Genomic DNA, 17970 nt, shown 5'->3' with positions numbered 1-17970 from the left:
CACCGATAATAATTTACAATTTATAATTTCATTTCATTATCAATCCGGATGCGTTCTTGCTCTGCTCAGAAAACATGTCCACCTATCACTTGTGCACTACACTGGTTCTGGTTTTCACAGCGTAATTATATTAAACTAATAATCAGAGTACGGCTTATCAGTGCGACTATACTATATTCTTGTCTAGCTGATGCTTATATGTTGAAAAGTATTGCATTTTCTATATATATATGAATAAATCTATGCAAAATGTACAGTATCTTAATTTTTCTGTATACATCATTTTAACTTATTATTTAAATAGGTTAACATATTCAGATATGTTGGAGGGCGGCAAATTGAGGCAGTACCCCACCCCGAGCGGCACAAACTCGAGCTACGCCACTGGTCTCAAGCAGTTAAGATTGTGTGGGGACCTAACCCAGCTGTTTAAAGTCCTCAAAGTCATTGATAAAGTAGATCCAGCAGAATTCTTCCAATCCAAGGGTGGATCCTGTACTTGAGGAAACCAGTAGGAATTATGGGGAAGTGCATTAAGGACTCGTGACAGGAAGGACTTCTTTACTGAAAGAATGGTGGGAACTTCAAACTAATTACCAAGAAATGGAGTTGAAGCAGAAACCCTGATAACCTTCAAGAAGGATCTGCATGAAATTTTGGGGCAGCTTAGCTATTAGCAAACGAACTTGATATACTCAATGATCTCCACTAGCTTGTCAAATTTCTTATGTTTTTATGTATTTCTAATTAAGACAATAATATAGAAATTGCTGAAATGTAATTAACAACAATCCTATTAAAGAAATAAATGAATTTTAGTTATATCAAAAACCCAACCCAACATACTGTATTAGTTAAGGCAAAACCGCCAATGGTCTCTGTTCCTTTGCTGGAAATGTTACCACACTGTATATAAAACACTGAGCAGTGAGTGAAGTGTAGGGCGAAAGATTTCATCAGGATATCAAGGGCAAGGAAGGATGGTACCAGAAATGCTGGGGTGTCATTATGATGAAGGACTACTTCTGGATGATTCAAAGGAGTGCATTAGAAAACGTGGACAAATGATGGGCCAGCATACAAAGAAACTAAAAAGTGACAAAACCTCGAGAAGTTCTGTGTAAGTCAATGAATATGGATTATTGTTTTCTTTACATACTGTATATGTTTACATATATATGACTGAATATCTTCATGTAGAATCGATTTAGAACAATACTGTATATATGAATACATTGTGTAATTTGTAAAATTTTAATTACATTTCTATTAAATCTTGTACTTAAATGTGAAGTGATGGAAACATTTTAATTATTTTTGAATGTGTTTATGAATGCAAATAAAAATATTTTTTTTCATTAGTTTAGTTTAATTATTAGTTGAATATTGCAGACTTGTGTATTATTTATTAAAAAAAAAATTATTAAATATACAATGTCAAAATCTATTGCCTGAAATACATGTAGGCACTTATGTATTTTTGATGAATTTAGTAGATAAACTAAATTTTCCTTTGAATCTACTGTATGTAAAGACATTTTCCTTTAATCCACGTCTTGTATAGTCAGATTTATAACTTGGACATTTATAAATAAAAGACGATGCAGAATATAATGGAAACAAAATTGTAAATCAAATTACTAACATGATCAAGAATGGTGAAAACAAGATCATACAGAAAATGACACAGAACCTAAAATGTTTAAAATAGTTAAATTTAAAAAAAAACAATGCAATTTTATAAAAAATATGAACTCTTACTTACATAATTTAGCATGTTACTGCAAATTAATTTTATATGCAAAGACCACTACATGTAGACGTATACCTGATGAATGCTGAACTGCCGGGATACTGAATTTCTAAAAATGTTCAGCAGACTTTCTTCATTTTTTCTTTTCTTTATGCAGTTCTCCACTGTTTGTCTGTTTCATAATCTGTGCCCATTTTCTATGTACTTGTCTCTATCATTCTGTCAGGAAGAGAGCATCTAGTGCTTACCACTTAAACACTTAAAGTCAGTTTGTCACAAACTGTTTCAGGTGCTAATGAGCGTCTGTATATATTTAATTGTTCTGTCTTCTCTGGACAGTTGGATTTGAATGCCTCCCATGAGAAGTAATTATCACAATTATCATATGAGCCTTGTATTGTAACAACAAGGGGTGGACACCTGAAGCTTTTTTTCATTGTATTTATAATGTAATATATAAAGTATTCTTCTTTGTGAACATTTTTATAACTAGGTAACAAAACACATCAAACTGAACACAAAATATTGCCAAGAAATAACATATATGGAACATCATTGTGGAAGGACACTTCCCACCACCACGCACACAAACCATGTCCCCCCCAGGTCAACCATTCCTGTGAATAGAACAAAGAGAAAAGGGAAGATAAAAATGCAAGGGTAACCCTAAGTGGCTGCAGTCCTACAAAGTCTTCAACAAAGGCAAGAAGAAGTGGAATAAAAAGCAAATGTGTTTCTCAAGCTGGAATCATTCGGTCCCCTGCCAAGCAACTGACATCTGACCACACGTCAGTTACGTTACTGGATGTCCAGGTGATCTAAGATGGCGAGAGTTCCCAAAGACAACAGGCCAATAACATAGGAAACCACAACGCCAGCAAAACCCGCTGCCAAATGAGAAAAGTCTTCATTGAAAATAGGAGGGAACGAGAACAGAGAAGTCAAAGGGAAAGAAAATATGAGTTAGAGTACAAATGTTCAGAGAAGGAATCTTAGAAAGGGAGTTAGAGTGGCAGGTTTAAAAAGAGAAGGGGACAAACGTAAAACTATGCAATGTTAGCGGTGTAAAAACGGTAAAAATGTACATTTACAGGGGCTAAGATACAGAGGATGTAAGAATTGAAAGTCAACATTTTAGTGTTTTGGATTATTAGAGATTAGACAGATTTTGCAGGTATTATTTCAGAAAAATGGAGGAGCAGAGGAAACAGACAGCACATTAAAAGAGACTGATAGGAGAGTTTTCTGAAAACAGAAGTAAAGTGTGGCAACTGGTTTCTTATCCAAAAACAAGAAGCCAGAAAGCTTATATAGTCGGTGGAAAGGAAGGGGGAGGACAATGAAGTATCACATTAGCCCTTAGGACTGATCTCAGTTGAAAGGAAAAGACAAAGGAGTCATAAAAATGGAAAACCTAAACCAGAATGACTTAAATGTCAATAGCAGGGTTCCTTATGCTGAAGGCCTTAGGGTAAAAGAAAGTCTATGAGTATATATTTTGCCATTTTTGAGGGATATAAATGTATTTACACCGATCAGCCACAAAATTCAAACCACTGAGAGGTGAAGTGAATCATATCGACTATCTTGTTCCATTGGCACCTGACAAGTGGTAGCATACAGTATATTAGGCTGCAAGTGAATAGTCTGTGCTTGAAGGTGATGTCTTGGTAGTTGGAAAAATGGACAACCATAAGGATCTGACCGACTTTAACAAAAGTCAAATTGTGACGTTTAGACAACTGGGTAAGAACATCTCCAAAACGACAAGTCTTGTGGGGTGATCCCGATATGCAGTGGTTAGCACCTACCAAAGATATCCAAGGAAGAACAACCAGTCAACTGGTGAGAGAGTCTCATTGATGCACAATTGGAGCAAAGGCTACCATGTCTTGTCAGATCCTACTAAAGAGGTACTGAAGCATAAATTGCTGGCCATTAAAGAAAGGTGTCAGAACACACAAAGCATCACAGCATATGGTATATGGGGCTGTGTAGTCACAGGCCATTTACAGTGCCCATGCTGACTCCCCTGTCCATCACTAAAAGCGCTTACAATGGGCATGTGAGAGTCAGAACTAACCTAGTGGGGATCTTGTCTTTTTAAATCGTTACGGGGTTGGGATAACTTATCACCAGCATTCCACAATTGAGGAGCATGCCACAATGCTGCATATGCGCCACATCCTCCCTGTCTATCTCCCTGCACTCAAGTGCAATTATTATCTGAATGGCTTCTCTCTCCCTCTCCCTCCATTAAGTACCTACTCAATAACAGCTCATGAGCTCTCCTAAATCCTGGTGAAGTTAGCAGTAGTTTCTTAAAAAAAAAAGGTGTAAGGCCTAAAGCCATAATAAAGCCTTATTATCCAATAAATACAAGATGGACAGTCATTTTTTTCATTAAAACTTTACATATAACATTCCTTCACTCAAAAATTGATGCCGAAATAGCAAAAAAAACATAGGGTTCAAGCAACGCCAGGTGAGGTTTTTCACCTCTGAGGTATTCCCAGACCTGTCAACTGTACCTGTGTTAATAGCACAAAGAAATAAATAGTTACAGCATTTGTCACCATGGGCACCACTCTTACCTCCAGAACCTTTCTTAGCAGGGATGACCGAAATATAAACATAAATAATAAACAATATAAAATATTTATCCATCCATTCATTATCTAACCCGCTATATCCTAACTACAGGGTCACGGGGGTCTGCTGGCGCAAATCCTAGCCAACACAGGCACAAGGCAGGACACAAACCCTGGGCAGGGCACCAGCCCACCGCAGAGGGCACACACACACACCCACAAACACACACACACCAAGCACACGTGTGGGAGGAAACCCACGCAGACATCGGGAGAACATGCAAACTCCAGGGAGGGAGGAACCGGGAAGCGAACCCAGGTCTCCTAACTGCGAGGTGGCAGCGCAACCCACTGCACCACCGTGTAAAATATTTAGATAAAATATAAATAATTTCTCACATACACACAAACACACACATATATTTATCATATACGCACACACTCACACAAAATCACACATTTTCATTTATTTGTCTAACCTTTAATACTTTCCTTTTTTCAAAACATGGACATGTTATATATCGTTGGAAACGTCTCAGTCACAGAAATAAAATGGTGTAAAGCCTGCGATGGCATGACCCGCTGAGCCAGAGGTATCTGCCAGGAAATAGCAGCTGCTCTGTTATTTTATAGTGAATATCTTGCAAACGCTTCATTGCATGGTGAGGTGCTTGAGCTTGTCTTATTCAGCAGAATCTGCTGTAATTCTTCAATATCCTTCTCGATACTCACTGTCACTTTGTGAAGTCATATGCAGCAACACACAAAAATGACACACTTCCACTGTGAGATGGGAGCCTCTTTGTGCAAGACAGAGCAGGCCCATTGTTCAAACATGGCCATATTTGGTGTCATTGGAAACTTCACAGTCTCAGCTGCCCAGTGATGTGAGTTTTGTGAAGGTACGACACACTCGGCCCCCCTCCAGAAAAGCCAGGTGGTTCAGTCCAGTCATGGTAGCTGTTTTGACGGATTATGTTGGATTTCCTGAGGCTGCTTTATCTCAAATTTATGTGTGGGGAAAGCAGCCTTGAGATGTTCACTCAAGATGTGGGCTCATTTTGATCAGGAGAATCTGCTGTAAGTGTTTATATGTTATTGGTATATTTTTGCTGTTGCTTTAGAGTTACTAGCAGAATACCCGCGCTTCGCAGCGGAGAAGTAGTGTGTTAAAGAAGTTATGAAAAAGAAAAGCAAACATTTTAAAAATAACGTAAGATGATTGTTAATGTAATTGTTTTGTCATTGATATGAGTGTTGTTGTCATATCTGTATTTATATCTATATATATATATATATATATATATATATATATATATATATATATATATATATATATATATATAAAATATACTGCGATTGGCAGCGAGAAGTAAAAAGAAAAGGAAACATTTTAATAATAACGTAACATGATTGACAATGTAATTGTTTTGTCATTGTCATGAGTTTTGCTATATATATATATATATATATATATATATATATACACATACTATATATATACACATACATATATACAGTTATATATATATATACACACATACATATATATACATATACATATATACACATACTGTATATATACACACACACACATATATACATACTGTATATACACACATATACAAATCTACATATATATATCTACATATATATATATTAGGTGGGACTCGATTAAAAAATTAATCCAATTAATTAGAGGCTGTGTAAGAATTAATCTTGATTAATGTATGTAATTGTACACGTAAATTTGCCCCAAATCGCAAATGTTTTTTTTAATTTAAAACGGTTTTAGTGGGCGACAGAATCAAATAATAGACATGGACATGAATATTGTAAACTGAAGCTGTTTTAATTTCTGAAAAAAGCTTTTAAACTGCATTTGAATTCAAAACAGAAACAAAAATATCATCCCTGGTTAAAATTGGGCAGACTTAAAAATAAAGTGGTAGTTTAAGTACTTTAAGTACATTTTCAGAATAGTATTGTCTTTAAATAATAATAACCAAAATTTCAACATAAAGTGCAGTTTTCTTCTTAAAAAAATAAGTCAGAAACATAAAAGGTAATTTGACCAACTTACTCTTTAAACTCTGAGTAACATTAGCCAAAATTATTTTGTACATTAGGCTAAAACAGTGTGATCATTGAACATTTTGTAATTAGATGTATTTAGAATTACTAATGGTCACGGAAGTCCAATGATCCCCAGTAAGAGCCACAAAGTCCACTTTCTGTAATGCATCTAATTTTGCTTGCTTTTCAGTGTGCACAAAACCATGCTTTTATCAAGGCTTCGTTCGGGTAGTCGAAATGATCAGTCGTAGGAACGCGCTTTATTCCGACTCTAACATTTTTGTAGCTGTGATGTGTGCATCAGTGTAATGGATGTACCAGGAAATCATGCATTGACAAAAGTTCCCGTTTGCTTGGAATTGAAAGTGTGATTAAATGCGTATTTTTTACGCGTTATGGAGTACATGCATCGAAGCTTCTCAGCTGTGCTTGTGCTAAGAAAGGGAAAATTTTAAAAATAACGTAACATGATTCTGCGTTAACCTAATATTTTTCATACGTCCCAAACCAAGGAGATGCGAAGGTAAAATGAATCGGTAGCGCGTACATAGTCAGTACACCCCTCTCGAATCGAACCTCAATGTCGGCGTTAGAGGCTTAAGACTCTACAATTAGCCACAGCGTGTGGCTTGTCTATGCTAAAGTATGTATTGTAGATCGGGGTATATATATACATTTATATATATATACCCGTGTACCGCAGTGGAGAAGTAGAAGTTATGAAAAAGAAAAGGGAACATTTTAAAAATAACGTAACATGATTGTCAATATACAGTAATTGTTTTGTGAGTGTTATTGAATGTTGCTGTCATCAAGGATTTGATTATCATTATTTCTTTCAATCAGGCTCGTATTTGTAGGATGTGTTCAAGTTACATTCCGTGTTTGTCAATCGTTGTAAAGATAAGAGGTTTCATTCATCGATTAGTTCCTTACTGCATCAATAAACAGCTCGTCTTCCTTTTATCTGTGATGTGACAAACTGCATGCACGTTTTTTTTACACTGTCTTCCTTTAGCAGGACATTCACTTTTTCCACCGTGTGCTTTGTTTCGCAGTAGCTGCACTTATGAATATGATTGTATGTATAAGGCGCTTCATATTTTTTGCTGCCTTCTCAATTGTGTAATTCGGTTTTTGTTCAGCACTCTTTGGAACTGTTGCTTTTTGTCTGCGCATTGCGTCAGTTCACGTGAGCAGCTTGGTGTTCTTGCATCGAAGGTTCCCAGCTGTGCTGGTGCCATCTCGTGTAATGTCAGCTAAGACCCGGCACTTAAAAGTTTCTCTCGCAGTTTCAATGAGTTTGTGCCAAACACCACCCTGACCATCTCATCTTCCTCTGCATAAGCACAGTCCTTCACCCGTGAACATTTACCGGCAGTGTTTGTATTGGATTGCCGCTGATGGACGGCCTTATATGGGCAGGCACTAAATTACAAACGCTAGTGGCAGCCTGTCTATGAACTTAATTTAATATAAACTTACGGTTCACGCCGTGCTTTGTTTCCGCAGTAGCTATACTTATGAATATGCTTGTATGCATCATTTGCTTCATAATGTTTTTCTGCCTTCTCAATTGTGAAATGGCGTTTTGTGCTCATCGCTGTTTGGAGTTCTTCCTTGTTCTTACGTACTTACGTAGGAGGCGTGATGATGTCACAAAACTCCGCCCCCCACGGCCATCTCCAACTCAACTCCATTACATTATATGGGGAAAAATAGCTTCCAGTTATGACCCTTATGCATAGAATTTCGAAATGAAACCTGCCCAACTTTTGTAAGTAAGCTGTAAGGAATAAGCCTGCCAAATTTCAGCCTTCTACCTACATGGGAAGTTGGAGAATTAGTGATGAGTGAGTGAGTGAGTGAGTGAGTGAGTGAGTGAGGGCTTTGCCTTTTATTAGTATAGATATGTGAGAGCACACGTAAATTAAGACACACTGTGTGCTGTTTTTGGCATGTGGCTGCTGTTTGATCAGTTGGATCCAGGGTTCAAGGCATTGGTTGAAATCGACTGGTTGAGACCTATCAATTAATGTATATCACTTGGGTATTCCTTGTACAGAAAAATGACTAGGCTGGCTTTAATTTTTTATGACATTGTATGACAGAGCACACATATGATTTCATGTCATATTACAAATCAACTGTACATATTGTAACAATGTCATCAATATAAGTCTGTAGTAGACAAATGTGGCTTTCAAAGGAGGTATCGTTTGTGTCTGTGCGTGATGTGTGTAGTTCGTTTTTGTCAGCTAGGTACCGGGCCACATAAGGGTTTAAGAGGTTGGGAAAACTGATGAAATGCTATTACTCCTATTCCTAAGAATAACGCCAAATTTGTGACACTCTGAGGTTTTTATGACAGTTAGGACCGTTTTCCTACTCAGACATGTGATAAATATGAGCATTGATTTCCAGTTTGACCCAACTAGTCAGAGTTTGCACATTCTTCATATTTTCCTCTGGGTTCTTCTTACCACATTGTAAAGACATTGGCATCTTAGGCTGTCACTTGTCAATTGACCTGGTGATACAGTGTGCTTTGAAATGGACCTTTCTCCTGAGATGCTTTTCAAATTGTAGTCAAATTGTGCAGGTAAGTGGATGAATAGATAGACAGGTAGATGGGTGTTGTTTCCTTCATATTCAATAATATGAGGTAATGAAACACTTATCATAATTCCAGCTATCACAAATTGATTTACAGATGAATCAAAAACAAGACACATCCCAAAACTGATGTATTTATGGATTATAACATTTCAGGAAAACCTTTAGTGAGTTCAATCAAAAAACTTTATTCCACACTACCTAGAGAGATACAGGACACAGTAAACATTTATAAATGTAATATAGATATGAATACAAAATAACATTCATGCCAAACATGCAATGCAATATACACACAAATATATACTTAATTTTAAAAGCCAAGGCCTATCAGGAAGAATTGCATTATACGCAGATTGTATGTACATTGTATATATCAAAAGAGTGCTTTTTTTAGTGCTTAATTTATGAATATATTCTACACATTGTCGCACACATGCACTTGGGAGATAACTTGAAGGCTTATCTAATGGTAATTCCACCCTGAGCTGAAGGATGGCGCTGTTGCCTAATGCTTCTCCTCCTTTCTTTCTTACAGGTCAGATGACCTGGCAATTCAGGGTCACCGTTTCCTGGTCCTGCCCACTCTGGTCTGGTTTCCTGTTAAAGGGCACCACCACCTTATTTGCTTCAGTTGATCACCTGACTCCTGTCTGAAAAGACGTCTAACATTTTTGCTATTTTCTTTCCAGTCAATTATATGGGGTTTGCCTTCGAGGTTCACCAACACTTCATCCTTATCTTTCATTTTCGTACAACATTTAACATCTTGCCTGTATTTGAATGTGTAAGATGTTAGAAGTTTTTATTCTAATCTTTCCCAGGCAATGGGCATGTTTATGTTTCCCTAGAAAATGAAACATAACACAAACAAATCACATAAAAAATATTTTTTTTGTTGCAAAAACAGCCTCCAGTCTGTCAATCTACTTGCCTAAAGAGCTGCTCACACTGAACTGAAGTGCAGGTTTGAACTGCCACCTCCACAAAGGGTACAATTAAGCAAATACATAAATGTGGACATCATATTGTTGGTGAAATGTCTTCATATTGGTAGGTCAGAGCATGTCAACCTTTGAACTTCTACTTCAAAACCAACCTTAAATTTTCTTTTCAGACCAAGTATTTGGGTAGGGCGACCAGATGTCCTGTATTTCCAAATACAGTATTTTCCTGTGAGCCCTAATAAAAACTCTTGATTTGTCCTGTATTTTGGATGTGACTAATTTCTCAATCCAGTGAGGCTGCAGACATTTGCAATGCTAGCTGTAACTTTTTACAACATCTATGAACACCAATGAAATGTCCCAAGAGCTCAAAGCTACTGTAACAGCTATGTCAGTAGCATCAGGGCAAAATAGCCTGCTATCGTCATGTAATGTATGTTTCCACAAATAGTTAAATACACTTTTTACTATAAATAACAAAAAAGCTAACCAATAATAAAATCTGTCTTTGAAATGTCAGAAAAAGTCTCAAAGTTGTAATTTCTAATGAGTTAATATTTTTATTTTTGCCAAAAAAAGGGGAAACTGACCAGCAAAAAGACTGTTACCGAGAATCTGTCCCATCTTTCCTTAATTCTAAGCACTAAACCAAAACAGAAGTTGAAGTCAACGAAAAAAGCATCTGAAAACACCACTAAAACACAGGCAACTTACCTCTTTGATTTGGTTTTGGATGAGTTGAGTCATTTTGATAAAAGACCAGTCCCCCTGGTGCAGGCTTTTTGCTCATGTTGTGTAGCATCAGAAAAGTGAAACTGGAGAGGAAATTGGAAGAATGGAGAAGGGCTTTGGATGATAGAGGGATGAAGATAAATATGTGAAGATATATGAAGATGAAGATAAACAGGAAGAAGACAGAATATGTGAGGTTTAATGGTCAGGATGCAGAAGTTACTCTGCAGGGTAAGCTATTGAAAAAAGTGAATGCATTTAAATATCTAGGATCAGTGGTAGGACAAGCTGTTGGTCCAGATGACATACCTGTGGAAGCATGGAGGTGTTTAGGAGAGATGGCAGTGGATTTCTTAACCAGATTGTTTAATGGAATCTTGGAAAGTGACTTGCAAGTGGAAAAGTGTACTGGTGCCGATATTTAAGAATAGGGGATGTATAGGACTGTAGTAACTACAGGGGGATAAAATTGATGAGCCTCAGCATGAAGTTATGGGAAATAGTAGTGGAAGATTGGTTAAGAAGTGAGGTGATGATTAGTGAGCACCAGTATGGTTTCATGTCTAGAAAGAGCACCACAGATGCAATGTTTGCTCTGAGGGTGTTGATGGATAAGTATAGAGGAGGACAGAAGGAGTTGCATTGTGTCATTGTGGACCTGGAGAAAGCATATGACACAGTGATCGAGAGGTGTTGTGGTATTGTATGAGGAAGTCAGGAGTGGCAGAGAAGTATGTAAGAGTTGTACAGGATATGTACGAGGAAAGTGTGTCCGTGGTGAGGTCTGCAGCAGGAGTGACGGATGCATTCAAGGTGGAGGTGGGATTGCATCAGGGATCGGCTCTGAGCCCTTTCTTATTTGCAATGGTGATGGACAGTTTGATAGATGAGATTAGACAGGAGTGCCCATGGACTATGATGTTTGCTGATGACATTGTGATCTGTAGCGAGAGAAGGAAGCAGGTTGAGGAGACCCTGGAGAGGTGGAGATATGCCTTAGAGAGGAGAGGAATGAAGGTCAGTAGGAACAAGACAGAATACATGTGTGTAAATAAGAGGGAGGTCAGTGGAATGGTGAGGATGCAAGGCATAGAGTTGGCGAAGGTGGATGAGTTTATTAAAGAATTAAGGTGAAGGTTAAAGTTAGGGATTTTAAGAGAGTGGTAAGACCAGCAATGATGTATGGAGATGAGACATAAGCAGTAAAGGAATCACAGGAGAAGAAGTTAGATGTGACAGAAATGAAAATGTTGAGATGGATGTGTGGAATAAGTACTGAGACAATCAGAGGTACCACAAAAGTGAAAGAGATGCTGTATCTAAGAAAGTACGGGTATGTGTGTTGAAGTGGTATGAACATGTGATGAAGACAGACAAAAGAGTCATAAAAATGGAGTCACAGGAGAAAACAAACTGAAGTGAGGCTAAAGGGGAAATGGATGGTTAAAGTGAAAGAATATTTGAAGGAAAAATGTCTGACTGAGTAGAAGGTGCCAGACCAAGCTGTATGGAGAGAAATGATCAGGCACATCAACCTCATTTTGAAGTAGGAATAGAAGAAGAAGAAGAAGAATGAACACCAACAACAACCGTGCAGAGATTTTGTTAGATTGTGAGTGATTGGGCTACACTTTTATTTTTTACAGCTAAATTAAATTAAAAAGTAAACACACTTTCCAACTGGTAGCAGGTTGAAAGCGTGGGATTGAATGTAGGTTTGTGCGAGTCTCATATCTCATGATAACAGAAACCTTTTAAACCAAGTGATTTTCTGTGTTTTCTGTTCAGACCTTATCTGGCTTTTCTATTTTTTAGACGATGCAATGAAACTGCTAGTCCTGCCTTTCTACAACTCTGTAGGGCTGAAGAAGGCAACTGCCTTCTTTTCATTTAGATGAACCCTCACATGGAGTTAAACATCTGAAGAAGATGACATGTTTTCTGTGTGTAATAATGGTTCCATTGCTGTTTCCTGAAGTTCTGGAATAAAGTCTGCTTAAAAGGATTTTTCTGGCTGTTCTTTGTACAACTCTGAACCCCAAACATGACAAGAAGGAAGTGCATGGTGCTGACGTTTTATCCTGTCATCAACATGCATCTCCATTGCAGCGCCCTAGCAACTAATGCTCAAAATGGTGATGCACAGAAATACCAAAATTATGTAATCCTAAGAAAATGATTTCTGATTCAAACAATAATGCTAAAAATGGGTACAGTGACCCTTAAAAAAAGCCATAATATGTAAATAACAGAACTGTAGGAAAAGAGTAAACAATTGAAAACAAACACAAACCATAACAGTATGTAGATGAAATAACATTCCCAAATATAGGGAAAAAATTTCAATAATGAGAATACTTAATCATATTTAGTAAGTAAGAGCTATAGAGGAATGAAGCAGAAGCAATCCTTCAATTACTATTAAATACCACAAATAAATATTTTGGTTAATAACTTAAACGGTCACACTGCAGTATAAGATTCCACTCTTCCTTAAAGTTTTTTTAAAGCTATTTCTAATCTCTTTGGTCCTCAGACAGTAAATAACAGGATTCACTAGAGCTGGAAAGACATTCTGGATTAACAGTCCCATGATTCTCATGTCCACAGATGTCCCAGGAATTCGATCAGAGGTGAAGACCCCACCAGCTACCAAGAAAAATACGGATATGACCAGCATATGTGTGCCACACGTGGAAAAAGCCTTAAGTCGTCCAATAGTGGTAGAGATTTGAATCACTGAATATATGATCCGCATGTAAGAGAACAGAATAAATATCAAAGGGATAAACAGCACACTCATGCCCATGGACAAAACCACAAAGCTGGTCATTTTAACATCCCCACAAGCTAAATGCAGAACAGAAGCAAAGTCACAGAAGCAATGATTAATTTGGTTGGACCCACAAAAAGGAAATCTTAGCATGAGAACAATGGGTGGTGCAGCACAAATAAAACCTGACACCCAGCAAGAAGCCATCAACTTGGAGATGCGACTGTTATTCATTAAGTTGGGGTAGTGGAGTGGATTGCAGATGGCTATATAGCGGTCATAAGCCATTAGGCAAAGAAGGAAGCATTCTGTTGAAAAGAAACCCTGAAAAAACACAATCTGAATGAAACAGGTGGCAAAGGGAGTGGATCGAGATTCGAGTCTAAACAGAACTAGCATGCTGGGCACGGTGTTAGTTGTGATGGCAATGTCTAAAACAGCCAGTCCACAGACCAGTATGTACATGGGGGTGTGTAGGGTGCGGTCTGATGAAAAGATGAGGATCAACAAGATGTTTCCCACTAGGATAAACAGGTAGACTGTCAGGAAGACAGCAAATAACGTTTTCCTGCTTTCTTGGTCTCGGAGTCCAGGAAATCCGGTAATGAGAAATTCTGTCACTGGAATGTTGGTTTGGTTTTCTCCAGACATGACCTTGGTGCAATCAAAACTGAAAAATGAAAAGAAATCAAACACTTAGAATATATTAGTGTTTCCCAACCTCTATCCTGCAGAGCTCATGTGACTGCAGGTTTTTGTTTCAACCAACTCCTTATTTTAATGGGACTGCTACTCTAAATAATCAAGCTGTTATTTCCCAGTTTCTGTGTTTTGGGTTTGTCACACATGTGTGTTATCTGAGGCACGTAATGACACATTGGTATGGGGTGGGTGATGGTGCTAATCATGTCCTCTTCCATTCTCTCCACAGTACCGAGAAGACACAGGGTGAGGGCAGCTGACTCCGCCCCTTCTGATCCTCCATATAAATCACAGGACCTCATGGAGGAGGCATCACTCTGTGATCAGAGCACCCTGCAGGAAGTAATCCACTGTGTACTAACCGCCATCCAACTATGTTTTATTTGGTTTCCTATTCGCCCCATACAGTGCCTGTTTTGTTTGATGTATCGTTGGATTAAACGGGGAAGGCTGGCTTGGCACCCCAACATTCACCTTTTTGGACTTGATGTTCCTTACTCAAACACAGGGTCAATGTCGAAATAAAAAAAATATATATAATTGATAAATTTCTATTAGAATGTACCAAACATTTTTGAATGTTACATTGAAGTAATTTAATGTTTTTGTTTTATTTTTTTTAAAAACATGGTTTTTAAAAATTTTCAACCTCATTATTCCCAGGTGTTGTGGTTATTCAATCCATTATTTACTAATGAGCACCACAGTTAGTCTGACACTGCAACCTTTCAGCATTCAGTGGTGTTTGTCCAGCTCTCTGTTCTACTCATTGTAAATTGTCATTATTAGAATAAAATTAAGGGAGGAAACTACACAAAAAAGGGCTAATTAATACAAAGACGACTAACAAGAGTTATTTTAAAACTATAGCAAAATACAAACACTGTCTTAGAAATGTAAACATCACACTGCTGTGCTTTTCTAAGCACAGAATAAAAGATTAGCTAATTAAATGAGATCAATTAGAGGGGAAATGGCTCACTAATTTTCTAACTGGTTGGAACAAAAGCCAACAGTCACAGAGGGACGTGAGAAGCACTGGAACATACAGATGTAACTATTTGTTTAAAGTGCTCCTAAAAAACATATATTGCTACCTATCACTTGTTCTATAAACCAGCACAATGAAGGCTTTTTAGTATTTAATTCTGAAACAAGATGTTGTAGGCATCAAAAGTAACCTACTAAATTGGATCACAAGTTGATTAATCAGAGACAAAGATATCAAGCGTATATGACATCTGTGGAGTCCCTCGAGGTGTGTCCTTGGACCGTTAGTTTTTCTGATCTATTTTAATGACATAGGTTTTCATATAGTTAGCAAACTTGTGAAATTTGTGGATAAAACAAAAATTTGAGGAATAGCAGACACTGAGGCGTAAACAAAAACAGTTCAGAAAGATATGAGCAAGCTTCACAGCTGGGCGAACACTTGAACAACGTAGTCTAATGCAGAAAACTGCAAAGTGTTACACATGTGCAAAAGGAACATTACCTATAAATACAATACAGGAGACACTGACCTACATGAAGCAAACTCTGAAAAAGATTTAGGGGTTTATATTGACGCAATGTTTTCATCATGTAAGCAAGGTGCTGAAGCGATTAAAAGACAGATAAAATGTTATGTTTTAAAAACTGCTGAATAGAAATCAAGGGATGTTATGCTTAGAATATATCATGCACTTGTGAGACCTCATCTGGAGAGTTGTGTGCAATTTTGGTTAACATGCTACAAAAAGACAGCAGCACGTGAAGCTGTGCAGAGAAGAGCAAACACGCATCATTAGACTTGTCCTGCTCTAAAAGTTTTCCGAGAATTAAACCTATTTAGTCTCAAGCAGTGGCGTAGCTAGGGGCGAGCAGAGGGGGTGGTCCGCCCCGGTCGGCACATTTTTGGGGATGGCATTATTGGCCAAAAGGATCAGTACAATTCGTATCTAAGCAGCAGGGTTCAGAAAAATATCACTCATCAATGAAAAAAAGTACAATTCTCTGATTTTTATCCACAAATGCTACTAATTTTCAGACACAGCAGTTGAAATGTATGAGGCGGTAACAAAAATAAACATAAACATCACTCCGATAGTAATTTTTAGGAAGATGAACAACTAATTTACAATTTATAATTTTGTTTAGTTTTCAATCCAAATGCATTCTTGCTCTGCGCAGAAAACATCCCCACATATCATTTGTACACTACACTGGTTCTGGTTTTCACAGCGTAATTATATTAAACTAATAATCAGAGTACGGCTTATCAGTGCATCTATACGATATTCTTGTCTAGTTGATGCTTATATGTGAAAAAGTATTGCAAAATTTCTTAATCTTTTTCAATACATCATTTTAATTTTCTATTTAAATAGGTTAACATATTCAGATATGTTGGAGGGAGGCAAATTGAAGTAGTGCCTCGCCCCGAGCGGCACAAACTCGAGCCAAGCCACTGGTCTCAAGCAGTTAAGATTGTGTGGGGACCTAACCCAGCTATTTAAAGTCCTCAAAGTCATTGATAAAGTAGATCCAGCAGAATTCTTCCAATTTAAGGATGAATCCTGTGCTTGACGAAAACAGTGGAAATTATGGGGAAGTGCAATATGCACTTATAACAGGAAGGACTTCTTTACTCAAAGAACTGTGGGAACTTCAAACAAACTACCAAGACGTGGAGTTGAAGCAGAAACCCTGATAACCTTCAAGAAGGATCTGCATGAAATTTTGGGGCAGCTTAGCTATTAGCAAACAAACTTGATATACTGAATGGTCTCCACTAGCTTGTCAAATGTCTTATGTTTTTATGTATTTCTAATTAAGATAATAATGTAGAAATTGCTGAAATGTAATTAACAACAATCCTATTAAAGAAATAAATGAATTTTAGTTATATCAAAAACCCAACCCAACATACTGTATTAGTTGAGGCAAAACCGCCAATGGACTCTGTTCCTTTGCTGGAAATGTTACCACACTGTATATAAAATACTGAGCAGTGAGTGAAGTGCAGGGCGAAAGATTTCATCAGGATATCAAGGGCAAGGAAAGATGGTACCAGAAATGCTGGGGTGTCATTATGATGGAGGACTACTTCTGGATGATTCAAAGGAGTGCATTAAAAAACGTGGACAAATGATGGGCCAGCATACAAAGAAACTAAAAAGTGACAAAACCTCGAGAAGTTCTGTGTAAGTCAATGAATATGGATTATTGTTTCCTTTACATACTGTATATGTTTACATATATATGACTGAATATCTTCATGTAGAATCGATTTAGAACAATACTGCATATATGAATACATTGTGTAATTTGTAAAATTTTAATTACATTTCTATTAAATCTTGTACTTAAATGTGAAGTGGTGGAAACATTTTAATTTTTTTTGAATGTGTTCATGAATGCAAATAAAAATAACTAATAATTTTTTCATTAGTTTAGTTTAATTATTAGTTTTTCTTAATTTTCCTTTGAATCTACTGTATGTAAAGACATTTTTCATTAATCAATGTCTTGTATAGTCAGATTTATAACTTGGACATTTGTAAATAAAAGATGATGCAGAATATAATGGAAACAAAATTGTAATTCAAATTACTAACATGATCAAGAAAGATCATACAGAAAATGACACAGAACCTAAAATGTTTAAAATAGTTAAATTAAAAAAATACAATGCAATTTTTTAAAAAATAAATAAAATACAGTGTAAACTCTTACTTACATTATTCAGCCTGTAATTGTAAATTAATTTTATATGCAAAGACCACTACATGTAGACGT

General features: G+C 37.0%; 1 protein-coding gene across 1 annotated transcript; it reads right to left on the bottom strand.

Moving 5' to 3' along the window:
• Window positions 1-13170: 13170 nt before the first annotated feature.
• Window positions 13171-14139, bottom strand: LOC120524320 (olfactory receptor 11H6-like). Its single transcript, XM_039746183.1, has one exon. The coding sequence runs from the start codon at window positions 14137-14139 to the stop codon at window positions 13171-13173; it is 969 nt and encodes a 322-aa protein (XP_039602117.1).
• Between the last annotated feature and the right edge of the window lie 3831 nt (window positions 14140-17970).

The sequence above is a fragment of the Polypterus senegalus genome, chromosome 2 (genome assembly GCF_016835505.1).
Source record: "Polypterus senegalus isolate Bchr_013 chromosome 2, ASM1683550v1, whole genome shotgun sequence".
NCBI lineage: Eukaryota > Metazoa > Chordata > Cladistia > Polypteriformes > Polypteridae > Polypterus > Polypterus senegalus.
The sequence above is the reverse complement of the archived record's forward strand: the minus strand, read 5'-3'. Positions and strand labels throughout refer to the sequence as shown.